Source organism: Ictidomys tridecemlineatus, chromosome 16 (assembly GCF_052094955.1).
Source record: "Ictidomys tridecemlineatus isolate mIctTri1 chromosome 16, mIctTri1.hap1, whole genome shotgun sequence".
NCBI classification, from domain to species: Eukaryota; Metazoa; Chordata; class Mammalia; order Rodentia; family Sciuridae; genus Ictidomys; species Ictidomys tridecemlineatus.
Genome location: NC_135492.1, coordinates 51,455,415 through 51,478,202, shown reverse-complemented (window position 1 = coordinate 51,478,202; position 22,788 = coordinate 51,455,415). Strand labels below are relative to the sequence as shown.

The 22,788-nt window shown below is 47.0% G+C and overlaps 1 protein-coding gene across 4 annotated transcripts in view; it reads right to left on the bottom strand.

Annotated features, from left to right (window-relative positions):
- Positions 1 to 22,788, bottom strand: part of Shq1 (SHQ1, H/ACA ribonucleoprotein assembly factor) — a 68,665-nt gene that overhangs the window by 40,273 nt on the left and 5,604 nt on the right. Inside the window, exons 2-6 of one of the 4 annotated variants that reach the window (XM_005333882.5) lie at positions 22,724 to 22,788; positions 21,217 to 21,312; positions 20,383 to 20,534; positions 14,032 to 14,144; positions 8,731 to 8,858 (exon numbers count right to left, since the gene is read on the bottom strand). In XM_005333882.5, coding sequence (XP_005333939.2) covers positions 8,731 to 8,858; positions 14,032 to 14,144; positions 20,383 to 20,534; positions 21,217 to 21,312; positions 22,724 to 22,788 — 554 coding nt within the window. Of the gene's footprint in view, positions 1 to 8,730; positions 8,859 to 14,031; positions 14,145 to 20,382; positions 20,535 to 21,216; positions 21,340 to 21,441; positions 21,680 to 22,723 lie in introns of those variants that run through there. The other 3 variants (XM_005333881.5, XM_013362220.4, XM_040289949.2) reach the window with 3 other exon arrangements.

The window sequence follows — 22,788 nt, the reverse complement described above, 5'->3', positions numbered from 1 at the left end:
AACAACAGTAGACGGCACGGTTTTACACGGCTTCTGTTCCGGACCTAGTAGCACTGAAGGAGAAAATGCTAAGTGTCCGCTCTTCATTCATTTCCAGGCCCCCACTGTTCTGTGCTTCAGGCATTTAAACTCACAGTCATGAACTTTAATATTAAGACAATACATCTGGACCACAGAAAACATAACAAGTCATAAAAATCACTATGACAATATTCATCATCCATTCTGAAAATTCAATACAAAGAAACAGAAACATTCCCATATCCAAATCAGTTTTATTTTTTACCACATAAACACACAGATGTGACTCCATCACACACCTCAGACTCAAGAAGAGGGTGCTTCTCTTCAACAGTTTCCTTCCCACCTTCAGCTTCATGAAAAGCTTTATATTAAAGATCTAATACACATCCCTGCACGGTTCCCTCCACACCAGGTGACAACATACAGACACACCAACATGCAGGTACCACTCCACAACACGGCTGGTAACCTGCTAAGTCACCTGGAACAGCTCATTTTTGCAGTGGAGTAGAAGATTCCGTGATGAACTACGCTTTATCCAACCACGCCCCCTATTGATGGCCAGTCACCTCCTCCTGCCTTCCTGCTACTCAATAATAATGCAAAAAATGTCCTTGCCACATGTCCTTGCATATTGGAGGCTTTATTTCCATAAGGTTCCCAAGAGTACATTTATTGAATCCAAAAGTTTATCTGGCTGAAAGCAAACACTTTAAAGGCTACAGTAATTCTCCCTCCTTTGTTTCCAGTCCTGGATACAAGGTCCCTTTCTTACACAGACCTCTCATCTCACCTGGCAGGAAACATAACGGATTTCTCCCCAGTCATTTCCAGGGTAATGGACTGACAATAATTATGGGAGGCAAAATCCTAAAATGACACGACCTCTCCAAGGGGTCCTATAACCATGCAGGATGGGGCTGGTGCCTTGCCTCTAAGAATATGGCAAAGGTGGGGCAGTCACTCCCACAGTAAAGCCCTTATATACGCAGACCTGAGCCACCATCTTGAAGGAGTGAGAGGACGTGTGGTGAGGAGGCCTGAGGGCGCACTTTACAGCAAGTGCCTGGGGTGGCCCCAGCAGATAGCCGGCAGCAGAGGGAGGCTTCTGTGCTACCACGGCAGGGGACAGAATTCTGTCAGCAACTGTGTGAGCCTGGAAGAGGACCCCAAGCTCCAGAGAGGAGCCAGCACCTGTCTGAAGAAGTTCAGAGCCTCCTGAGACCCTGTGCAGAGGACCCAGCAGAAGCAGCCTGACTTCTGCACCTGGAGACCATGAGGACATGAATGTGTGTTTTGTTATTTTTTTATACTGCAAGATAAAAATAAAGCTGTCACACACCATGGTTATCTCATTAGCACCTTAATGCTAAACTTCGAGCATTTCCTAAGTTTATTGGAAACCTGATTTGCTCTCCTGTGAATTACCCATCTAAATGTGCTCCACCCATTTTTTCTGCCAGATGCCTTGTCTTATCAAGGTGAAGAGCTCTTTGTGTATTAGACATAAATCCTAACCACCTCTCCAAATCCACTGTATCTCGATGACTTGGTTTACGGTTCCGTTTGCCACTGAAGTATTTATTTTTCATGTAGCCAAATAAATCTATCTCTTAAAAAATATTCTAGATTTATAACCTCAGTTAATGTTTTCCCAACCTCTGAATTGCACATGAAGTCTAAGATTTATTATTTTGCTTTCTACATTTATGCTTTAATCCATCTGGGAGCTATTTTTTCACATTTTAAGATTCCAGTTTATTCCAGATGAACAGTTAATGGTGCCAGCAAAATTTGTTTAGTAATCCATTTTTTTCCCAGTATATTGAACCACCAACTTTGTCAAACAGATCTGTTACTTTTCTTGCTAAAAATTACATCAAAGTATTCTTGTTTGTTGTCACTATTGTGAATACAGTATTTCCCCCCATTTTCATAATTAAGTACTTCTTGATAAGAGAAAAAAAGTATCTTATTTCATATATCAGACATTTGGCTAATATTGGTACCCTGTACAAGACAACAAACTTGAAATACTTAGTGTGGATCACAAAATACCTTAAGCTTACGTAAAGGCTAGCAAGCATGCGACTGGCGATCTCTGCCCACTTATCGTAAAGCAGCCTCTAAACACCATGTCTTCCTGTGCTTACACAAAACGATGCACAAGACTCTTTCCTTTCCAATCACGTATGTTCTCACATTAATGAAATATAAGTATTAGTTCATTATTTTACAAATGAAGCAAAATACCTTGCCTAGAGCAAGATGCACAGAAAGAGTAACAGCTGGAAATGGGAACTAAAGGCTCAGTCCTAGGTATTCTAAGTACAGCCTTGTCTTTCTTCCTCCCAGGGTCAGGGACTGAACCAGGGCCTTGTGCAGGCTTGTTCTACTGCTGAGCCCCATACCAGGCTTGTCTCAGAGCAATTTTAAAAGAAATCTAAGCATATATATATATATATCCTTCTAAGTAAAAGAGTTACTACTCTTTCATCTTGCAAAGTTATTTGTGATTTTCCTTCTATTCCCCTCAATCACTTTCAAATTCTCTAAGTTTTTCACCCCAAGAGGAGCATCCTGCTTCTACTTCCGGGGCTTCACATCAACATAATGTCAAAGTGACTTTCGAGTCTTCTTCTCCGGGTTTAGAGTCGTCCGTGAAGTTCAGGTAAAGACAGGCTACATGCCGGACAGAGACCCCAAGACAGGGGCTGACGAGACAGAGTCTCTACCACCGTGGCCCGTGACTCAGGCTGGCTGGACACCAGCTTCCTATCACATAACTCCCACCCATCTGCCTGACAGCGCTACTCTGGCTTTTAGTAATCTCCTGGCCAACTAGAAAGCAGAAAGCAAGAAACGTCATCCATAAAGCGCACCCAGCTCCTCCGCTCACTTACCAGCAGGCACACGCCCCATCAGCTGAAGGAGGACAACTGTCATCAGTGAGAGGTCACAGCTGAGCTGTAATCAAGAAGGCCTCCCGCTGAGAGAGGAGAAGGACAATGAAAAGACCCCTGGGCTCTTTGCCACCTCTTCAGAGGCCAGAACTTATTATTCTTGATATTCCCAAACCAAGCTCTAGGTGGCCAGCTGGCCACACAGTCCAGCTCAGCCGGACTGCCTTTCTGCTCTTCCCAGCCCGGTCAGGGCAAGGGAATGACCACACACAGAGGGCAGGCCCCGGCCTGCTGCACTGTCCCCAAAGGCCCATGTCTGTTCAAGGCTTGGTCTCCACGCAGTGGCCTGTTGGTCGTGCAGTCTTGTAAGGGCTGGGCTTCCTGGGAGTTTTACATCACTGGGGTGCCCTGGATGGAGGGATGGAGCCCAGCTTCTTCCTGTCTGTGTGCAGCGGCACGGCTGTGAGACAAACAGTGTTCCAGACATTTTGGCCCTGACATTCTGTCCCATCACTGGCCAAAAGCAACAGGTCCAAACATGGACGGAAATCTCTTAAGTGTAAGCCAAAACAAAACCTTTCCTCTTTTAAACCAATTATCTCAGGTATTTTGTTATAGTGATAGAAACCAGCAAACAAAAGCCTTTTCACATATAATTTTCCAAACTCACTTCCGTCTGTCTTAGGAGCCTTAAGTTTAAGATGGGTTCTTTTTATTTAAATGCTTCCAGTAGTTTAGCACCCTGTTCTTGTGTTGGGGTATGAGGGGGTGACACTTAAATATTCTTAATTAAAATACTGGAAGCAATACTCCTTTTACTAAAATATACGTACTGCAAGAAACAGGTTTTGAAATATATTTATGTAATTATTTTTCAACCTATTAGCAATCCTATGCTAAAAAAAAGGGAGGATAGGTACTTGTATAGCATTGCTTATATAAATAACAATAATTTTAAAAATGTATTTACTTTTCTGGCCAGTAATGTCCTAAATACAAGTTAAAATACTGGTAGGTATCAAGTCAAGCATTCTTTAAAGACCAATGTTCAAAAATTAAATTGGTAAGACAAATAAACCAGCTGTTGACGCATCTAAAAACACCTTAAATAGGAGCACTCAGTTCTCTTTAAGCAATTTGATTTAAGGCAGCTCCCCAAGGCGCACACTGACGTATGAAGAAGGTCTGCTGCAGACCATCTGAAGACCCAGGTATTTAGCAAAAGACAGCATTCCCTTTAGCACAGTTTTTCAGACTCATTAATTTAGCTAAAAGGATAGTGCCAGGTGTTCAGGCCACTATCACTCACTCGAGAAAAGCCTTTATACCCTCGTTGGCCAGTGAAGACCTCTGCTTTCACAGCTCTGAATCACACAGTGAGTGTGCCCAGAGCCACGTGGCGACAGGCTCTTCTGCATGCTCTGCCTGTACACTTACCCCGTCATCCTGCACGTCTTTCAGCTGTCTGGAAAGGCTGACCCAGACGTCACACGACCCACATGCAGGGACATGCCCATGTTATATGTCACTTTCAACCACTGCACAGCACAAGCACAGCTGACCCGACTGCACCCCTGGTTCTCAGGTGCCAGGTGCCCCAGGCTTTCCTGAAAACACCAACTTTTCTGAACATTTTTCAAGTTCCATTTCAGCCTGCTTAGTTCACTGATGACACACAACACACCCACATACTGAAATTCATGCCAAGGGACCAGAGAGGATAAATAACCTAAAGGAGCCAGGAAGTCTCTAGAGAAATCAAGAGTCTGGGCTCCCAGAGGCCTTCTTATCACAACTGTAGATCCTAGCACCCCGGGGGAACTCGGGGAGGCTTGCACACGGCCAGATCTAACCACGCAGCATCCTGGAAATACCTGTAGGCCCGAGCCAGCAGGGCTTGGATGATCGCCACCACACGTGACATCTGCCAAGCACTTGTACGATTCAGACACACTACAGAGTGGCTCCGAGGTACAGGCCCCAACATTTCAGTTAATTATACTTGTAAAATAGTCGGCAGTGAACAAAGCCGGCTGGAAGCTCAGCAGGTCTGGGAAGCACAGGGCCCAGGGTCACCTCCCAGTGTTCAGAAGATGCCCACCAACATGTGCAGGTCCGCCAAGGCACTCCCACCAACAGGGAAAGGCGCAGTGGAGCCCAGCTTCCTCCCAGACTTTTTAAAATTTTGTTAGTTTCCAGTCCCCCCCTGCTCTCTAAACACTCCCCAGGCACCCTGTCTCTGGTCCGGGTCAGCGACTCAGTCACCATGGCCTGGTCCTGCAGAGAACAGTGCCCCCTGGGGGCAGGTCAAGGGAAGGAGAAGCGTCCTGCACTTGGGCCTCCCGCTAGACGGCCAGCCCTCAGCGCTGTGATGTCAGAGCTGGCGCGTAGAGCATTTATGCCAACAGGGTGTCCCTGCCAGGAAGTCCACTGATCGTGAACGTCGCAATGAGGCAGTATGTGCCAAGATGCTTGGGCTGAGAGTGACCACTGAAAGGCACCAGGAGAGATGTGGCAGGGCCATCTTCAAGAATCCAGCGCCCGGGACTGGGGCTGGGGCTGGGGCTGGGGCTCAGGGGTAGAGGCTCACCTCGCACGTGTGAGGCCCTGGGTTCCATCCTCAGCCCCACAAAAAAAATAAATAAGTGAAATAAAGGTCTTGTGTCCAACTACAACTAAAAAATAGATATTAACAAAAAGGAACCAGAGCTCCAGGGGCACAGTGCTCACCACGGCCTCTATGGCCTCAGAGAGGCAGCCTGAGGATCACTGCAGACGGAACCGAGTCCAAACACAGAAGACCAGGACAGAGTCACAGCCCAGGCCAGGCCAGCCATCGTGAGACTGCAGACGGTACAAAGGCCCCACGGGAACTCTGAGTCAGGAACACTAAGTCAAGAACCACAGCCCAGGCCAGGCCAGCCATCGAGAGACTGAAGATGGCACCGAAGTCCCCTGCAGAACTTAGTGTTAGGAAGATGGGGGAAGAACCACAGGTCGGCCAGGCCAGCGGCTAAGGCTCCCACCGAGGTCCAGATGGAGTTCAAAGCAGGTGAGTAACTCTCAATGTGAAGAATGGACCAAAGGAGCGCCCTAGCACAACACCACGCCCCGCGAGGAAGTGTTCAGGAGGCAGCGCCCACTGCCATGACCCAAGGGAGAGACCAGAGAGGCAGAAGGGACACAGGGGGGTGGGGGCAGAGCAGGCCCACGTGCCTGGGGTAAATAGAGATTTAAAGGTTGCTTCTTGGTCTACTTCTTTCCCCCTCGTTTTATCTGCTTCAGCACACTTTAATTTATTCCTCCAGTTCTGAGTGTCCCGAGCACTGGGGTAGGAAGCCAGGCCCAGTGCACACACTGTCGTCCCAGCTTCCTGGGAGCAGAGGAGGAAGGACTACCTAAACCTAGGGTTTCAAGGCCAGCCTGGGCTACCCTGTAAGACACCCTCTCAAAAAAGGAAAAAAAATCAAACATGTGAATAAGAAAAGGGGGGAGATATCTCATTAACAAAATACTTCCCCTTAAAGCTTTATAAAGTACACAAAAATGGCAATTTCACAGGGGGGCCATTGGATTCCTGGCTGGCTCTCCTACCACTGATGTACTCTCTGATGATGACTTCTAACGTTCACAATGCACAACACCTCATTCAGTCCTCGTGACAACTCAGAGACAGGTGTAGGATTTCCATAGCAACCAGAAGTCAGCAGACCACACCGCTAGACGTCTGAGCTCAAGCCGCGTTGAGCTGCCCGGCACCTCCCTGGACAGACTGGAGGAGGCCGCTGCTCAGGAGAGCCCAGGCTCCCCTACCTTAGATCACAGCCCTGGCTGTGCCTGAAGCCCCACCCCCAGTGCAAGTCAGGGGACAAAGGGGGATCAGGAGAGCCCGTGGTTGGGAGGACAGACTCTGGGTTAACCACCGTTAAGTCACACAGAGTGCAGTGATTCCAACGCAACACTGGACAGAGAAGGAGCTCTTCCCAAGAGTGAGAATGTGAGTCCAGGGTGGCCTCCCTAGGTAAAGCCTTCCTTAGATCCGAGGGTAACTAGCTCTCCCTGGTGGACAGAGAGCTCAACTGCGCGGCTGCCAGGGTTTCCCACCCCACCCCCCTGAAGTGCTGGGCTACACCTGTCCGCCAGCAGACATCCTGCACCATTTCAGCCTGGGCTACCTTCTGAGAAGACACACAGGCACAGAGCTAACGACCCAATCATGTCAGCAACTCTACACCTGAAAATCTGCCGGTGACATGGGGGAACTCTCTGAAGGCTTCTTAAATTATATATAAACCCAGGATTTGTTGAAGACAATAAATGTATCAAGGGTTTTTATAAATGAGTTTTTCTCATGCAATAGAACCAATTATCTATTTTGTAAAAGCAACGATTTTTTGATCTACGAGAAATCACCTAAACTCTAACAAAACTTAACTACAAAAATAATAACTATTTTCCCATAAATACTTATTTTGTACCTGTTGCGTAACAGGCACTTAACTAGATACTACTGCACTGCTAGGCCAAGAATAAAAAAAGACACCACACAGACCCCGCAGCGACCGCAGTTGGAATGGGAATGCAATGGGAGAGAATTTAAAAATACATAAAATGATTACCAGCAACTACTTTAGGAAGAGGAAGCTGGGGTAGGAAAGGCCTATATTTCATTAAATATTCTTGAGAGAGAGAAAGAGAACCTTTCATTTACCCAATGAAATTTCAGTTTTAATATATAAGTCAAAGCCAAATCAGTATGTTGGTCAAAACAGACTCTTGTTCTTGATCTATCAGAAACGGTTACAACTCGAGCATGCAGACTTAATATGCAACCTTGAACTTAGAGAAGGAACTTCTTATTTTAACTCAGGCAATAACATGCGCTCCTAAGAAAGGACTCTTTGTGGGCCACGTCTGGCTGCATGTTAAATATGGCACAGCCGTCCCTCTGGCTCATAAAACCCCAGCTCAGCTTTCATGGGGACATGCTGGCCCACCCGTCCCCTGGAAGTGGTGGGCATGAGCACAGGCATACTGGCCTCCTCATACAACTGGGTGTGAAAAAACAAGGAAAACATATCAAATTCATTCAACAGAGAGAGACAGAGAACTGGGTCTGTTCCCACCATTACCAACACTTAAATGCCTCCCCACGGGACTGTGTGTACCTCTCAAGCAGTTTTTTTGAAAACCACAAATGTCCTGAATGTTAATACCCCTGAGTTTACTACAAATTGATAAAAAAAAAAAAAAAATTTAAAAGGACTCCAATGGTTCTAAAGGAAACTGAACTTCAAAAGCATTTTCCAACACAAAGAAGTGAAATGTAAATTTAGTGGCATTTTCAAGGAGGAGGATCTCTTTTCTAGAATCAACAATACAAGACCATATCTTCACATTGTGAGATAATTAAAACCATGTGCTTAAGAATAGGGAAGGCAGCAAACTGGGTACTCAGAGATTTTTTTTTTATTTTAAAAACTTTTTATTTTGGGCTGGGGATGTGGCTCAAGCGGTAGCGCGCTCGCCTGGCATGTGTGCGGCCCGGGTTCGATCCTCAGCACCACATACCAACAAAGATGCTGTGTCCGCCGAGAACTAAAAAATAAATATTAAAAAATTCTGTTTCTCCCTCTCTCCCTCTCTCTTTAAAAAAAAAAAAAAAACTTTTTATTTTAAACTGATTTTAGACTTACAGGAATATAGTTGCAAAATTAGAAGACAATTCCAGAATATTTCTCACCCTGCTTTCCACCATGAGATTTTAAGTTTTAACAAACGAGTCTCATTGTGAGTTTCTTACCTAACGCAGCATGACTTTCTGGCTGCCGACTCTTCCCCAAACAGGCCATCATTTCTGAATATGGATCATTCCACCAAGGATTATATTTCAAAATCTGTTCGACTGCCTCGTCTTCAAAGAAGTCGGCTCTGAGGAGGAACAGTGAATGGCTCGTTAGGCAGGACTGGCTGGCTTCCATCTCTCCAGTTTTATCTTCATTCATCACATCTCCACTACAAACATGGACTGTTAATCCAGAGTTGTTTCGAGGAAAGACGGAGCCCTTATTTACTCCTTTCACTACCCCCGCACAGGACCGTGTGCAAGCCGACATCTGTGACATTTGTGATCTCTTTCAACAGAAGCACTGGATGGTCATCCTGACCTCAAGGAACATCCCTTCAGTGTCGTGGGAGAAGTGAACCTGAACACACTCACTGAGACCCAGCACTCGGGCTAGGATTCCACGCACCACAGATTTTGGAAAGGTGTCAATAAAGGAAAAGACCTTTCAAACCACCAGCAAAGGAAAACGGAGCAGGAAATTCAGGACAACTTCACAGAGAGGCGCAGACACACACACACTTTTTATCATGTGCATGGATACTTTCTACAAAAATGCAAGCTATTTTACTGGGTTTGCTAACAGTTCCTTGATTTTAAATTACTGAGAAAGATAAAAGAAGTCAGCTTTGTAAAGAACAGAAAACTAATTTTCCTGAACTCCACTTCCTCAGTTTTAACTAGAAAAACCACAGCTATATTTAAAATATACGTCTCACTCTCGGAGGACACTTACTCAGAAAATATGCTATCTTGCATTCAAGGCTGGAAACTGGAATTCTTGGGAAAAGAGTGAGAAAGCATAGCTCATGAAAAATTTTGTCTATGTGTCAGACAATGAGAAATTCAAGGAAATGCTTGCTTTGATAAATCAAATTTGCTAGCTGATATTTTTATGACTTTAGACACTTTTTTCTTTCATCTGAGATACTGAGATCTTTTGAAAATCAGAAAGACCAGGTAAGAAGTGAGTCCATCCTTGGTTCCAGCCACTGCTCTAAGTGCTGGGCACCTTCCCTCCTCCCACCATCACCATGGGTGTGTGGGAGGGGCTGTTAAAACGCCCATTTTATAGGAGGAAACTGAGGCCTGGAGAACAGTGAGCTGGTAGGAAGTGTGGCCAGGATGTGGGCCCACTTGAGCCTTGCTCCAGAATCCAAGCTCCTACAAACACAAACTTCCTGTTTTTGTTTTTGTTTAATAAGAAAATAAAAAAAATATGGGTCAAGACTGAATAGCTAGTATCTTAAACAGGAATTTCCAAATCCATTTTCGCCAGGCGCTCAAAGCATATGGCACTAGGGTAAAACAGTGGCTTTACAAACGAATCCTCTTTTCTTATTAGCTATTTCTTTTTCCCTTAAAGTGAACAAAAAAAACTTGAAGTTCTACTATAGACTCATTCTCAAATCAGAAAGTGAGCTTTTTCTAAGAAATGACTTTCAAAAATGATGAACAAGAGAGTAAATGGCTAAAATGCTTCAAGAACTCATTCATTCCACAAAACTCTGTGCCACGTTCCAAGCTGCATGTGGGACACCGGGCGCCCTGGCCCTGAGGGAGAATGAAGCATCACAGCAGCACACGCTGCAGCCACTTAACAGCAACGACCCCAGGGCAAAACGCACCCAGGTGGCAGGCCAGGGCCAGGAGGAGCGAGAGCTAAGACTGAATGGCCACTAGTTTATATTATTAAGAGGGCTGGACAGAATATTCTGGGCCGAAGAATAGTTGTCAAAATCCAGGTAATAATGCCACACGTTGAAGAAAAAAGTGCTGAGAGGAGATGAAAATAATATGCTGTGGTGACAACAATCTTGTAATTCATGTTTTAAAATACAGGGGTTTATCTGTAAGAACTGAATACTTGAACTCCCACATATGGGAAAGACATGTTGAAGGGGCCAACAGGAGGAGCAGAAACAGTAGTGGCCGCAGGAACAGCGTGGCAGTGGACATGAGTGAAACCACCTCCAGAACCCTGGGGTGGGGGACGAGGGATTAAGGAACTAGAAGAGTCAACAACCCAGTGGACACCCACCATGTCACTGAGACAGGGCACAGGCTTAGGACAGGCTGAGTTCCAGTGCCTTTATGTGACATAAAAACAGACCTGTCCAATAACAGCTGGACACGTAAGTTGGGTACTTGAACAAGGCATGGGAGTTACGAGTATTTGGAGCAAGGAAGAGGACAGACCCACCCAGGAAGAAGGGCACAGTGAGAGACAAGGGCCTTGGACGCTGGAGCACTGGGGACGCCTAAGGCAAGGCCGAGGGCAAGTCTGCTGGGGAAAGCCATCACCTGGCATGGTGGACCGCTCTCCTACCCCCTGTTTACCCGCCTCTGCCAACTCTCTGTCTAACTGGTGACAGTGAATAAGATCCACTACTCCTGTTCCAGTAATCCAACGGGGTGGTGCCCTGTCCACTAGGTCTGTGAATTACGAGTTTCCTAAGAAGATTTGAGGCTCGGGTTCTCCTTTCCAGCCAGGAGCACCAGGTGCAGGCGGGAGACCTCACTCAGCTCAGGATCCGCCCAGCCCTGCGGCGGACAGGGCTGAAGGGCCCCGGCCTGGGAAGCCGGGCAACATGTTGGTCAACCACTGAGGGCTGAGAAGAGGGGGTGAGGACAAGGGAGAGGAATGGCACAGCTGTGGGACTGATGGATGTGGGGCAAAGGAAGAGCCAAGAGGAGTCCTGGCTTGGGAACCTAGGCGGCTGGGCTGGGAAATGGGGCAGGACGAAGGCTTCAGAGGGGACGGGAAGAGTCCCCTGTGGGACGAGCTGAGGCAGAGGAGTTGGTGCCCGGTGTGGTCGTGCTCCAAGCCCTAGGCGGCTTCTTCACAGCCCTCATCACCACCGAACTGTCCCCCTACTGCCATCACGACAACAGGCCCCCCTCGCCACCACGGTGGTCCCCTTGTGCCCGCGGCACTGCCTGACACGTGGCTCACTTAAACAAATGCCTGCCATCCTTAACAAACGCTGGATAACGTGAATTGTAAAGGGTCCCCGAATGGTGGATGGTCACTTTGTCCTATTTTTTTTCTCAGAGATGTTCATGATTTTCATTAAATTCTACTGTTTTCTCCCAAAGAAAGAGGCACGGTCTCATGAATTGGTTAAGGCAAAGACTATGTGAACAATTAAACGACAACTTAAGTGTGTCATATGCCCAGCACTGTGCGGCCACAAAACCCACCAGGAGAGAAGTCCCAGCACAGAAGCACCCAGAGAGTATACAGCACAGGGTTTTAGAAATAATAATCCAAAGTCAATTATTTTTGCCTTTGAAATTTATAAATTCCTTTCTATAGTCAGTGGACCTCACTATGTTCTGCTTAGGCTGAAATCAGTTAGCTTTCATCATATGCCCCCCCAAAACCTGACATCCTGAGACCTCATGACCTCTAAGGACAGGTTAGACAACTAAACACAGGGACTGTCTGCACCAACGCAGCATGTATAGTGTCACAGGTAGACGTTACCCATGCACATGGAAGGGGTAAGAGCATGAGAGCGATGCACCACTTCGGGGTCACAGGACACAAAGGGATAAGTTTTCTAAATTGTATTAACCACTAACAGGAAAAGCACTGAACTAAAATTTTTTAATTAAAAATTTACGAGAACTTTGTGTTTCATCAAATATAAATGATATTTGGGCAAGTCAGCCAGCTAATATGAATAATGAGTAAAGGATCCCACAAATCACAACTAGCCAAAGTCCTACTGCCTCAGAAGTCACCAGGAACCTGGACCCTGTGACTCCACTCTTCTGCCCCAGCCCAGGACTACACGGAGGGGAGGCCCCTCCTGTAAGAAGTCCTCCGTGAGCAAGGGAGAGGACCTTCCCACATGCTCCTGAAGAAGGTGAGCTTCCAGACAAGAAACAGAGGTGAAGAACAAGGGCTGCTTCTGATACCACCCCGACAACTCTCGGTCTCAATCTCCCAGTTCTCTCGGGCCACACTCTCGTTCTTCCAGCTTCAGAATAGACAGGCAGTTCTAATTAAGCCCCCCCCCCTCCCGCCACCTGAAATTTCAGTCTGTAAAGCTCATTCTGTTTTCATGCTAGCCGGAGAAATCTGCTGACAATGGAATTTCCACCTTGAATATCCAGCATGATTTTAAATGGGTTTCTTCAGATGACTCTTCAGTGGACCTTTAAAACCACAACTGGAGAGAGAAAGGTAATTAGAAATGGCAACGTAAGTGGAGCTCAACCTCTCAGACGCCCTCCAAAACGCAACACAGCCCCCTCTCCCTCGGCTGCCTTAGGGTGGTGAGGAGGTCCACCCACCATCGTCACACATCACAAACAGATCTCTGCCAGTCCAATCAGCATCCTCGTGTCACAGGAGACAGCACGTTAATCACAGAGCAACCGCAGTTCAACCAGAATAGTGTACACAGAAAGGAAATACCAGTGACAAGGGCAGAGACGCTCTCCAAGTCCTGGCCAGGCCACTCAGCAGCAGCATGACCTTGGTCAAGTCTCTGGACTTCCTTTCCTCGTCTGCTGTGAAAAGTAAATTAGATAATCCCACTAGAGCACTTGATAAGTGAACGCCCAGTATGGATGTGCGGGGCCGTGATGATTAAGTCGCAGTGTAGCTGTTGGAGCTGTCGGCCTCGGGGACGGTGAGGGAGGCCCAAGTCGACGCACAGGCCCGTCCTCCACAAAGGGGCCACCGAGGATGGCACAGGGCTGCTGTCATCACAACCTCTCCAGTGATGGCGAGTCACGTAAGCATGCTGTGTAAATGGAGCCTGAGAGGAAGGCGCTCTGGCCAGACACTACTAAGGCAGGGGAGAAGCACGGCCACCTCGTGCTCCACCACAGGGACACACACTTGTCATCTGAACAGACTGCTCATTACAGGGAAGACCCTGAGCCAGCAAGAAATGCAGGACCTGAGGTTCAGCCTCATCATCACCCTATACCACCGAACGCAGCAAACGTCTACTTAAAAGGAGGGTAAGATTCTCATAGATTTACTCTTTCTTTTCTTACTCGTAGTAGGAAAAACCTCAAGAAAGGATGTTAGGGAGTCCTCTGTTACTAGGGTGAGCAACAAGACGTGAGGAGCTTAAAAGATCACCACCTTGGGGGCAGCTGCAACTAACCCCAAGGTCAATTAAGTTTTCAGCCACCACTAATTTCCAGCATCCAAAATGTGTCCAATCTGTGGAGTCAGACACTCCTAAATGGATGTCAATAAACTCTTTAGTCCTCAGAAAGCTCAGTACTCACAGATAATGATCAGGGTCGAATTTAGCCAGCTCGGCAGCCAGGCGCTTCTGCCTTCGCACAGCCGCAGGGGTAGAATCTGGATCCTTAATGTCAATGACGTCACTTAGCTCATCCTAAAGCACGCAGAAAAAGAAAGATAATTTGCTATCTCCTATTTTTAGCATTTAAAAACTCAACTTTTTCAAGGAAAAGAAATTGCAAAACACAGAAAGATTCTTAATGGATCAGTGAACTATGATGGTGCCCATGACCCAGAGATTCAGATCAGGCAAATGACTAGGCCCTGCTGGAGGTGATCCATCTAATCCTTACAGCAAGCAAACCGGTGAGCATTACTACAGCTCCAACAGCTTCACAGGAAGCCACAATGGAATACAACCCCTGCAGCAAACAGGACACTTGGTTCTCCATCATCTCCCAAGTGATGGAGATGCCCCTCAGGTCTGAAGGCTGAGTACCGACAGCCACCTGCTGCTTCCTAAGTCTAGCTCGGCGGGTCTCACAGAAGGGTCCTCACAGGAGGCCGCACACACAAAACGACACGGGCTACTCTGGAGGTGGACTTGACTAGTTTGTTTTGTTTTTCAGTACTGGGGACTGAACCCAGGGTCATTTTACCACTGAGTTACATCCCCAGCCCTCTTCTGTTTTGAGACAAGATGACACTATGAGTTGCCAGAGCTGGCCTGGAACCTGTGATCCGAGTAACTGGGATGAAAGGTACGCACCACCGTGCCCAAGTGATCAAAGAACTTTGTGGGCTACCTTGACGTATATGACTTTCCACTGAAAAATCTAAGAATCTAAGAATCAACTTTACCATAACCGTCATCACAGAAATGAGTACACGTTAATACATGGCATGTTTTCCAAGAGGATTCCTACTGAAAATATGTATATTACAAAACTGCCTAGCATACCATATTGTCTTTATTCTTTTGGTCACAATTGTGAAGCAAAGAAACCTACACAATGTAAAATATCCCGTGACTGTGCTTCTCGTTTCTTCAACCGCCCCATCTCCACCACCACGCCCAGCTGAGAAGTAGAGAAGGTGAAAGAAGCCTAAAGGACATTACTTGAAAAGAAACCAAAGGAAACACCTAGCTGGTCAAATAATAGCAATAATACCTAATCTTAACACATTCTAGTACAATCAAAGGGACCAGAGACATTTTTGGAAGTCACTGGAACATCTAGAATACCTTAATATTTCCAAGTACAAACATTTTGGGCAAAACCAGATTTCTGACCGATCCCAAATTTATAAAAAATTTGCATTCCAAAAGTTTCCTTGCAATTTTCTTTTTGGAAACCTGTCTTTTTTTTAAGTTTAATATTTTACTAGTTGTTGATGAACTTTTATTTATTTATGTTTTATATGTGGTGCTGAGACTCGAACCCAGTGCCTCACCCAGGCTAGGCAAGTGCTCTACCAGTGAGCCCCAGCCCCAGCCCTTAACATATATTTTTCTATTGAAATACTAGTAAACAGTAGCTAGATTCTCAGGGCAAGCCATAAGTTTGTGCCCTGTGCAGTAACCCTTACCTAGAGGACCCCGACAGGGACCGCCCAACGAGCATGCAGCAGTGTCTGCCTGGGAAGTACGTGCACAGAGAGAATCCACCAGAAAAGTCTCCCAGGGTAGTGCAATCTGGGTCCTTCTGTCTCCCTGTGCTTCCTCACTACCTGAAACTAGCGTGTGCTGCCAGACTGGGTGGGGTGCTGGCGAAGGCTTGGGAGAGGAGGTGTTAGAGTGCATCTGGGCTCACTGGCTGCAGAACACTACAGCCACTTCCCACCCCTGGATGCCAAGTCCCTCCCCGTCACCCGAGGGCCACCCCTTTTCCTCCCTTCTTCCAGCCCCAAGGAGTGCCCTGGTCCCAACCCTCACTCCACTCTCCCCAGATACTTCTGAAGACAGTCTGATGAAGGGGAAGGGCAGCCCTGGAGTGAGGCCTGCCCAGCTCTGCAGCCCAGCTCCAGTGGTGCCACCCACTGTGAACCCCAGCCTGCTGTGTGAGATGAGTCTCGACGCACCTCCGTCATGGGCCTGGGATTGGGTTCCCTTGCTGCTTCTGCTGTGGCGATTACCACCAATTCACTCTCCTACAGTTCTAGAGGTCAGAACTCAATGAGTCTCACTGGGCTGAAGTCACTGGCTGGGCTGCATGCCGCTCTGCAGGGTCACAGGAGAATCATTTCTTCGCCTTCTCCATCTGAGAGGTGTCCCCATTCCTTAGTCTGCAGCCCACATCCTGAGACCCTCCCTCTGAGGCTTCTGTCATCACGTGGCCCTCTCTCTTTGACTGACCCTGGTCTCTTTAAGGACCCTGTGCTCAGTCTGGGCCCACCTAGATAACGCAGGGCGCTCTCGCCAACTCAAGAGCCTTCACGTGATCATGGCGGTACACACTTCTGTGCTGCGGAGGACCCCCGCAGGCACCCACAGGCACGCCGCATGCCAACGGCAGCTCGACAGTTTGCCGTCAGCCAGGCTCCCGCGCCCCAGCCAACCAGAGCCCACTGCTGCAGCACACCAACCCCACCCCAGGCTCTGCACTGACCGTGCCCGCTCACCCTCCAGAGCGCAGCACACAGCACGGTCCTCAAGGGGCCTTCTCTGTACTGAAGGAGTGGCCCTGTCTCACCAGCACAACCTGTCATGACCTCACTTATCTGCTGTCTACCTGCTTACTGTGCCACCCACTAGAATGTTCCACAGGGCAGGGCCTGCTCTATCTTCTGCACTGCGCCCTGGGAACTATGCCTGGTTTGGTATAAAACCATGAATGAGCAGAGGGCACGGGGCTGCTGCTGGCGGGTGCCGTGCTGGGAGCTGGCTTGGAGACCCAGCACTACACCACAGATAAGCTTCCTGCTCTCTTGGGGGTGAGGACTGACCCGTACGTAAGCAGGCGGCTCTTTTCCTTCTCCCTCCTCTCACGGCTCCTGTCTCAGGGCCTTCAAGTGCAGTCACAGGACACGCACATGGTCAGCGTGGAGTTCACGGCAGTACAGGTCCTGCCCAGACCTGCTCTGCACACAGACATGGTGGGAAACTCAAATCAGACCCTAAGGAAAAACTGAAATAAACTAAAAAGCAAAAGCCAAGTTGGCTTGGAATATAAAAATGTAAGACACAATCAACAGAAGGAAACGAGGGTAAGCATTCCCCTCCTCTGCCCTGGTCCCCAGCCGTCTGAGCATTTAAGACAAGCACTGCCAAGGAAAGCTCAGGGAGGATTTCAGTCGGGCTCATGCACGCTACCACAGGGAAAGCAGAGCAGCCCAGAGCAAGAACGAAGCCCTGCGCACACATCTGGCCACTCCGTCCCCTGGAGACAAAGGCCAGGTCCCCAGTGCAGCCAAGGGCAGCAAAGAGCCAGCAAGCCCAGTGTTCCACAGCTGCTGGCAGCAGGGCCCACAGGGCTGCTGGGTTGGCGCCCAGACTCTCTGGGACTGTGGTTGCTGGCAGCCTCCGGTGCCAGAAGCTTGTTGTGCAGCCCTGACTCTGAGCAGCCAGGGACGTTTTCCAAAGGCGCCCTGGTGGCTGGCAGTAATTTCAGAACGGAAAGAAAGAAGGGTGTGTGTGTGTGTAAGGATGTGGGGGGAAGAAGAGATTATGTTTCAGCAAAAACTTTTTCTTCTCATTTATCAGTGTAAAACACAGACATTCACAAGCTACTTAACAGGCTGGCAGGAAAAAACAGGAGAGACTACACCACTTGTAAAGGGTTAAGTTACTCCATGAAGACAAGATGCTTGGGTGTTGGAATTACAGAAGATTTAATTTCTTCTTGTATTATATCTTTATAATGAATCTATATCGCTTTTATCATCAGAGAAAAAAATAGTCATTTTTAATTTTAGAAGGGGGAAAAAAAGAAGCTGTCAGAATACAAGTAAAACCTGAGCAATGAACAAACGACAGATACCTTCTCATCCAATGGCAGAACTGGAGAGACTGAACTTGTGAGGAAACACTGTATTTTAGAAGACGGTGAAGTTTTAAGAATTATTTTAACTTAGAAGAGAAGTTCTAAGATCTCTTCCTTGTGCAATAGTTGTTTTCAGCATTTCCCACCTGCTTTACTGGTAGAAAGGGCCACACTGATCATCTACGTAGTCACTCAGTTTCCAACTGTCACACACAGGCAGCTGTGAAGACAGAAAATCTCCAGTACTGCCACTCACGTAGGGCTCTGTGCCGACAGCCTGCGGGGACACCAGTCCCCTGCAGAGACCAGCCTTCATGCACAGCCTTGGTCTGTGTTTCATAGCTGTCAACAACACCATATTCCTAAAATTTAATAGAAAATAAGATTCTCTGTAAAGACTAACATCCCCTGGTTGGTCCCAGGGTAAAATGCGCACCCATCACAGGAAGGAGCTGTGACCCAGCAGTGATGTGGGCCGGTGCAGAGTGCCCGGGGCCGTGCCCTCCAGGTCCTCTGAAGCGGGTGGGATGCAGGCTGCAGTCCCCATCAGAGTGGAGAAGGTGATATGGTGCAGACACCACACTTTATTTAACTTCCTCCAAGAAGTCAGATGCACCCCCTGGCATCCAAATAGATCACTCTAATTTCTACAGTACAGATTCAGAATATGCACACTACTTGCATATTTAAAAGACCACTATTAATTGTGTTATAAATATGTAACAATGAATCCCACTATTATGTATATTTATAACTCACCAATAAAAATATGAAAATATATTTAAAAACCTATATTACTTCAGATAAGGTGTTGCCACCAAATTAAATATTTTTAAATGTTTTGGTTTTCAGGACTTTTGGGGGTCCCAGTATTGCACACGTGGGGTGAAACCCTGTGCCACCAGCGGTACAGCAGGTTCACAGCTGAGCTCCTAGGACAAACGCTCATGCTCCCTCCAACTCTGAGGAAATACACAAATTGTTTATAAAAGCAATGTTCTCTCAGTTAAAACTTGAAGAAGAGTTTGATGATTTTAGACAACAGAGCTAAACGATGGGGAACTATAAACGTTAAATTCAATGGTTCATTTCTGAGGGGGAAACATAATAAGAGCAGTTAGGAAAACTTCAATGACACTGAGAATGTTTCCTTTTCAAGCAGGTGACAGACTTTTAACACCGGAGTGAAGGCATCAGGGTATCAAGAACATTTCACAATTACTTGTGTTTAAAATCATTCTAATAACCGTAGAGAACATTTTCAATAGACACCAGCACTCTCGCAGGGCCTGAGCTGGGGATGCCTGTGTCCTTCAGAACCCGGCAGAAAGCCCCCAGGGCTCCTCCCTTCACAGCAGCAACAATCCCAGCACCAAGGACCCTGGCTGGGGAGACACTTTTAACAGGGATGCACAATCTGTACTTAGACTGTGTGACATTTACTACCCTTTATTTATGGCTTTGGACTGGAAAGGCCCTAGACTGACCACCAGCTAGCTCTTGAGCAAATAGGTGAGGTCCCTCACTGCCGTTCCTGCAGCTGACAAAGTGGCTCAGGTCTGACTATCTTCGAGCCCAGCAGGGAACATGAGCAGGCTGAGGAGTATGCAAGTCACGATGCACCAGAAAAACACCCAGGCTTTTAGGAGATGTTTCACCAGCATGACTCCTGTACAAATCCCAGTTCTGTTTCCTTTAGGAGTCTTGAGAGTACTTTGTGTCCTAAAGACAGGAACTGTCAGAGCTTTCTACACTTTTCAGAGATTTCAAATGCTGTGTCTCCTTAAATTTTCCAAACAGCACACTGACCCCCCATTTTACAAGAGAAGACAAAACATTTGTGGTCAAGTAGTTGGCACAGCATCTCAAATTTAAACAGAGGCACATGTGGAAGCACAAGCTACGTCCTTCACTTTTCCTTGGTAAACCCAAATACAGCTTAGTAGAGACTGAGCATCAGTAGCTAGAATCCCCAAATCCAACATCTCCTGAGCAGCACTCAAGGAGAGTCTCCACGTGAGCTCCACACGGAGGAAACGAAGAGCACCTATCCTACACCAGGACGAGCCACCGATCCAAACACTAGGAAAGCCTCTCATGTGCAGAGAAGAACATTTCACATCAGAAGTATGTCTCCATTTTCCAGAAGTACTAATCAAAGCTTTCCAGGAGGCATTTGGAAAGTTCCTCTCTGAATTAAGGGGCAGACAGCACAAGGATGTCTGCAACAGCAGTGAGGCGGGCAGACAGCCAACGGGGGGAAACATCTGGGGGACAGTTATGGGCAAAAAGTTGTGCCAGGGGCTCTCAACACACCGTCTTGATCCAAACTGCCCAGCACAAGCAGAACTGAAACAGAATGCCCATAGAGGAACCCTGCGTCCCCACTCTGCCACAGAGGCCACGTACCTGCAACCGCCGAACCACTCCTGCCCGGGAGTTCCCAAACCCATAGCTGCACTGCGGACTCAGCGGGCTTTCTGGTTCCTCTTCATAGGGGGTCTGCTCAATTTCCCAATCAAACTCTCCATCGTCGTCTTCTACTACTTCTTCAGAAGCACCTGTGTGTATTAAAAGGTAATCATTTTTAAAGTGTTGGATTTCCTAGGTAAAATTAGAGGAAGAAAAATTGTACAAAAAACCTGCCTGCAGATATGCACTGAAAGACGAGCACAAGGACAGCCACAGCTCCATTATTCACGACAGCCAAGCAACTGGGGCCAGCCCAAGTGCTCATCAGCGGCAGGACACATATAGAAACATGGACACCACAGAGCAATGAGGGCAGAGGGCCACGACTGCAGGAGGGACGAGGCCGACAGAGTACGTTGAGTGAAAGAGCACACAGCCCGTAAGAACCACACATGCCACTCAGGCACAGGCTAAACGAGGGCAGTGGGGCCTTGGAGAGGAGCCCGGCAGCCACACAGCTGGGGGTCAGTTCTAGACCCTGCTGGTGTCCACACTGGGGAACTCCTCCCACCGTACACTTCTGATCTTAGCACAAAATGCTAATATCCTGACTGAGACAAGACAATGTTTTAGTTGGTCCAAAAATGTGGAGCATCTGCTGGTCCAGTGGGTTCTTTATATCTCTTAATCAGAACACCAAAGTGAGCTCATGTTGTCACCTAAGATATTCTCTCCCATTTGCTACTCACTAAATCGTTTCTCCCCCAGAAACACACAGCAATCTAAACATTTTTAATTATCTCCATTTCTCCCCAACTGCAAAGCACTTACCTATTTCTTCCACAAGTGGTCTGGCTGTCCTGGGTTTTCTGGGTGCCAGAAGAGCAGTCAACATGTTCAGCCCCTCAAAATGCTCGCCAGGAGTTTCTTTGGGTAATCGAATGGTAAAAATTCCTTAAATATAAATTTGTTTTATGCTTAGACAAATTAAAACTTTCAAAGGTTTCGCAAATATACCTATGAAATATTCATCTTGGTAAAACAATTTTAACTCACTAGGCTCCAAAATGTGTCCTCGATACCGATTTAGCGAACACAACTCAAAACAGCAAGGGGCTCAGACAGGGCTTTTCAGGAGCTGTTACTTCTCCAGGTCCAACTGCTCAAGGGCTGGAGTGCTTTAATCCCACCCAGTATCACCTCATCCCACTGAGACTATTAAAGTTCCAAATCAAGACTTCTGAACATCAATGGCCTGAGGAGGTAACAGCTTAGAATTAACCAAGTGTTACTTATAAAACATATAAATGTAAAATATATTTCTGGGCTGGGGGAAAATCAGGTATCCAATCCAAGGAGAACAGCAGTTTACAAAATACAAAATATTCTAAATAAAGCAACTGTGGCTCACAGGAGTGTCTCTGATATCTCAGGACTCCACCCCTGAAGTCTTCTGCCAGCCACTCCAGTGTATGCACACCCCCTTCCTGACTGGTCCATCAACCTCGTCCAGCCCCTACAATCCTGTAGTCACTACTCTGCATTTCAAACATCTCAGCTCTTTCAATGCATCAACTACATCCCAACATATCAGATACAACTCAACCAAAACATTTCCACGAGTCTGACCTTATTAAACGTCCATGAACTTTCACAATTTAGTGACTTCATTTCTATACGCAACCGACCTGTAACTAAAGGTAGACTTCCTTCTAGGACAGCAGGGTCACTGTTCTCATGCTGCACTGTGAGAACTCTGCTTTAACAACTTCCTGCCTTTCCTCTCTCTACCTTGGTGCATAATTACACAGCGTACACAAGACACTCTTACTACAGATCCAGTGGCTTTTAGAAAAGGAAAATAAATGGTTCCACGGTTAGCTAAAATGAGCTACTTATCAATCATGAGAAGAAATTCAATCAGGCTTTAAATGCCACCCATGGATAGTTTCTCATCTACCCGCTATTAAAATTCAACTTTGAAAATTGTACAAGAAAGATTCCATTCAAAAGCTTATGAATCATCCACACCTTTTATAATCAATCATCCCATTTTACTTTTAAACACCTACTTAATGTAGAAGAAGTACTTCTAGAAAATGGGGTCAGAGTATTTAACTCAACTTTGCTTTGAAGAAATACTATGAAATACTTTAAAGGACTGAGGAAATTCTAACTGTCAAAAAATCACGAATAAAGGCAGCAGGCGGTACAGAGTGTCAGGAGCCCACTGCGACTGCGAGACACCTAGGTCCCCGGGTGTACTCTGGAAAGACTATCTACAGACAAGCTAACAGGAAGAACCAAGGGAAGGACCACGCGCATTACAGAGGGGTACCTTTATCTGCGTCGTAGGATCCCTGCTCATTTCCATTCTCCACAACTCTTCCAGGAAGGGTTAGT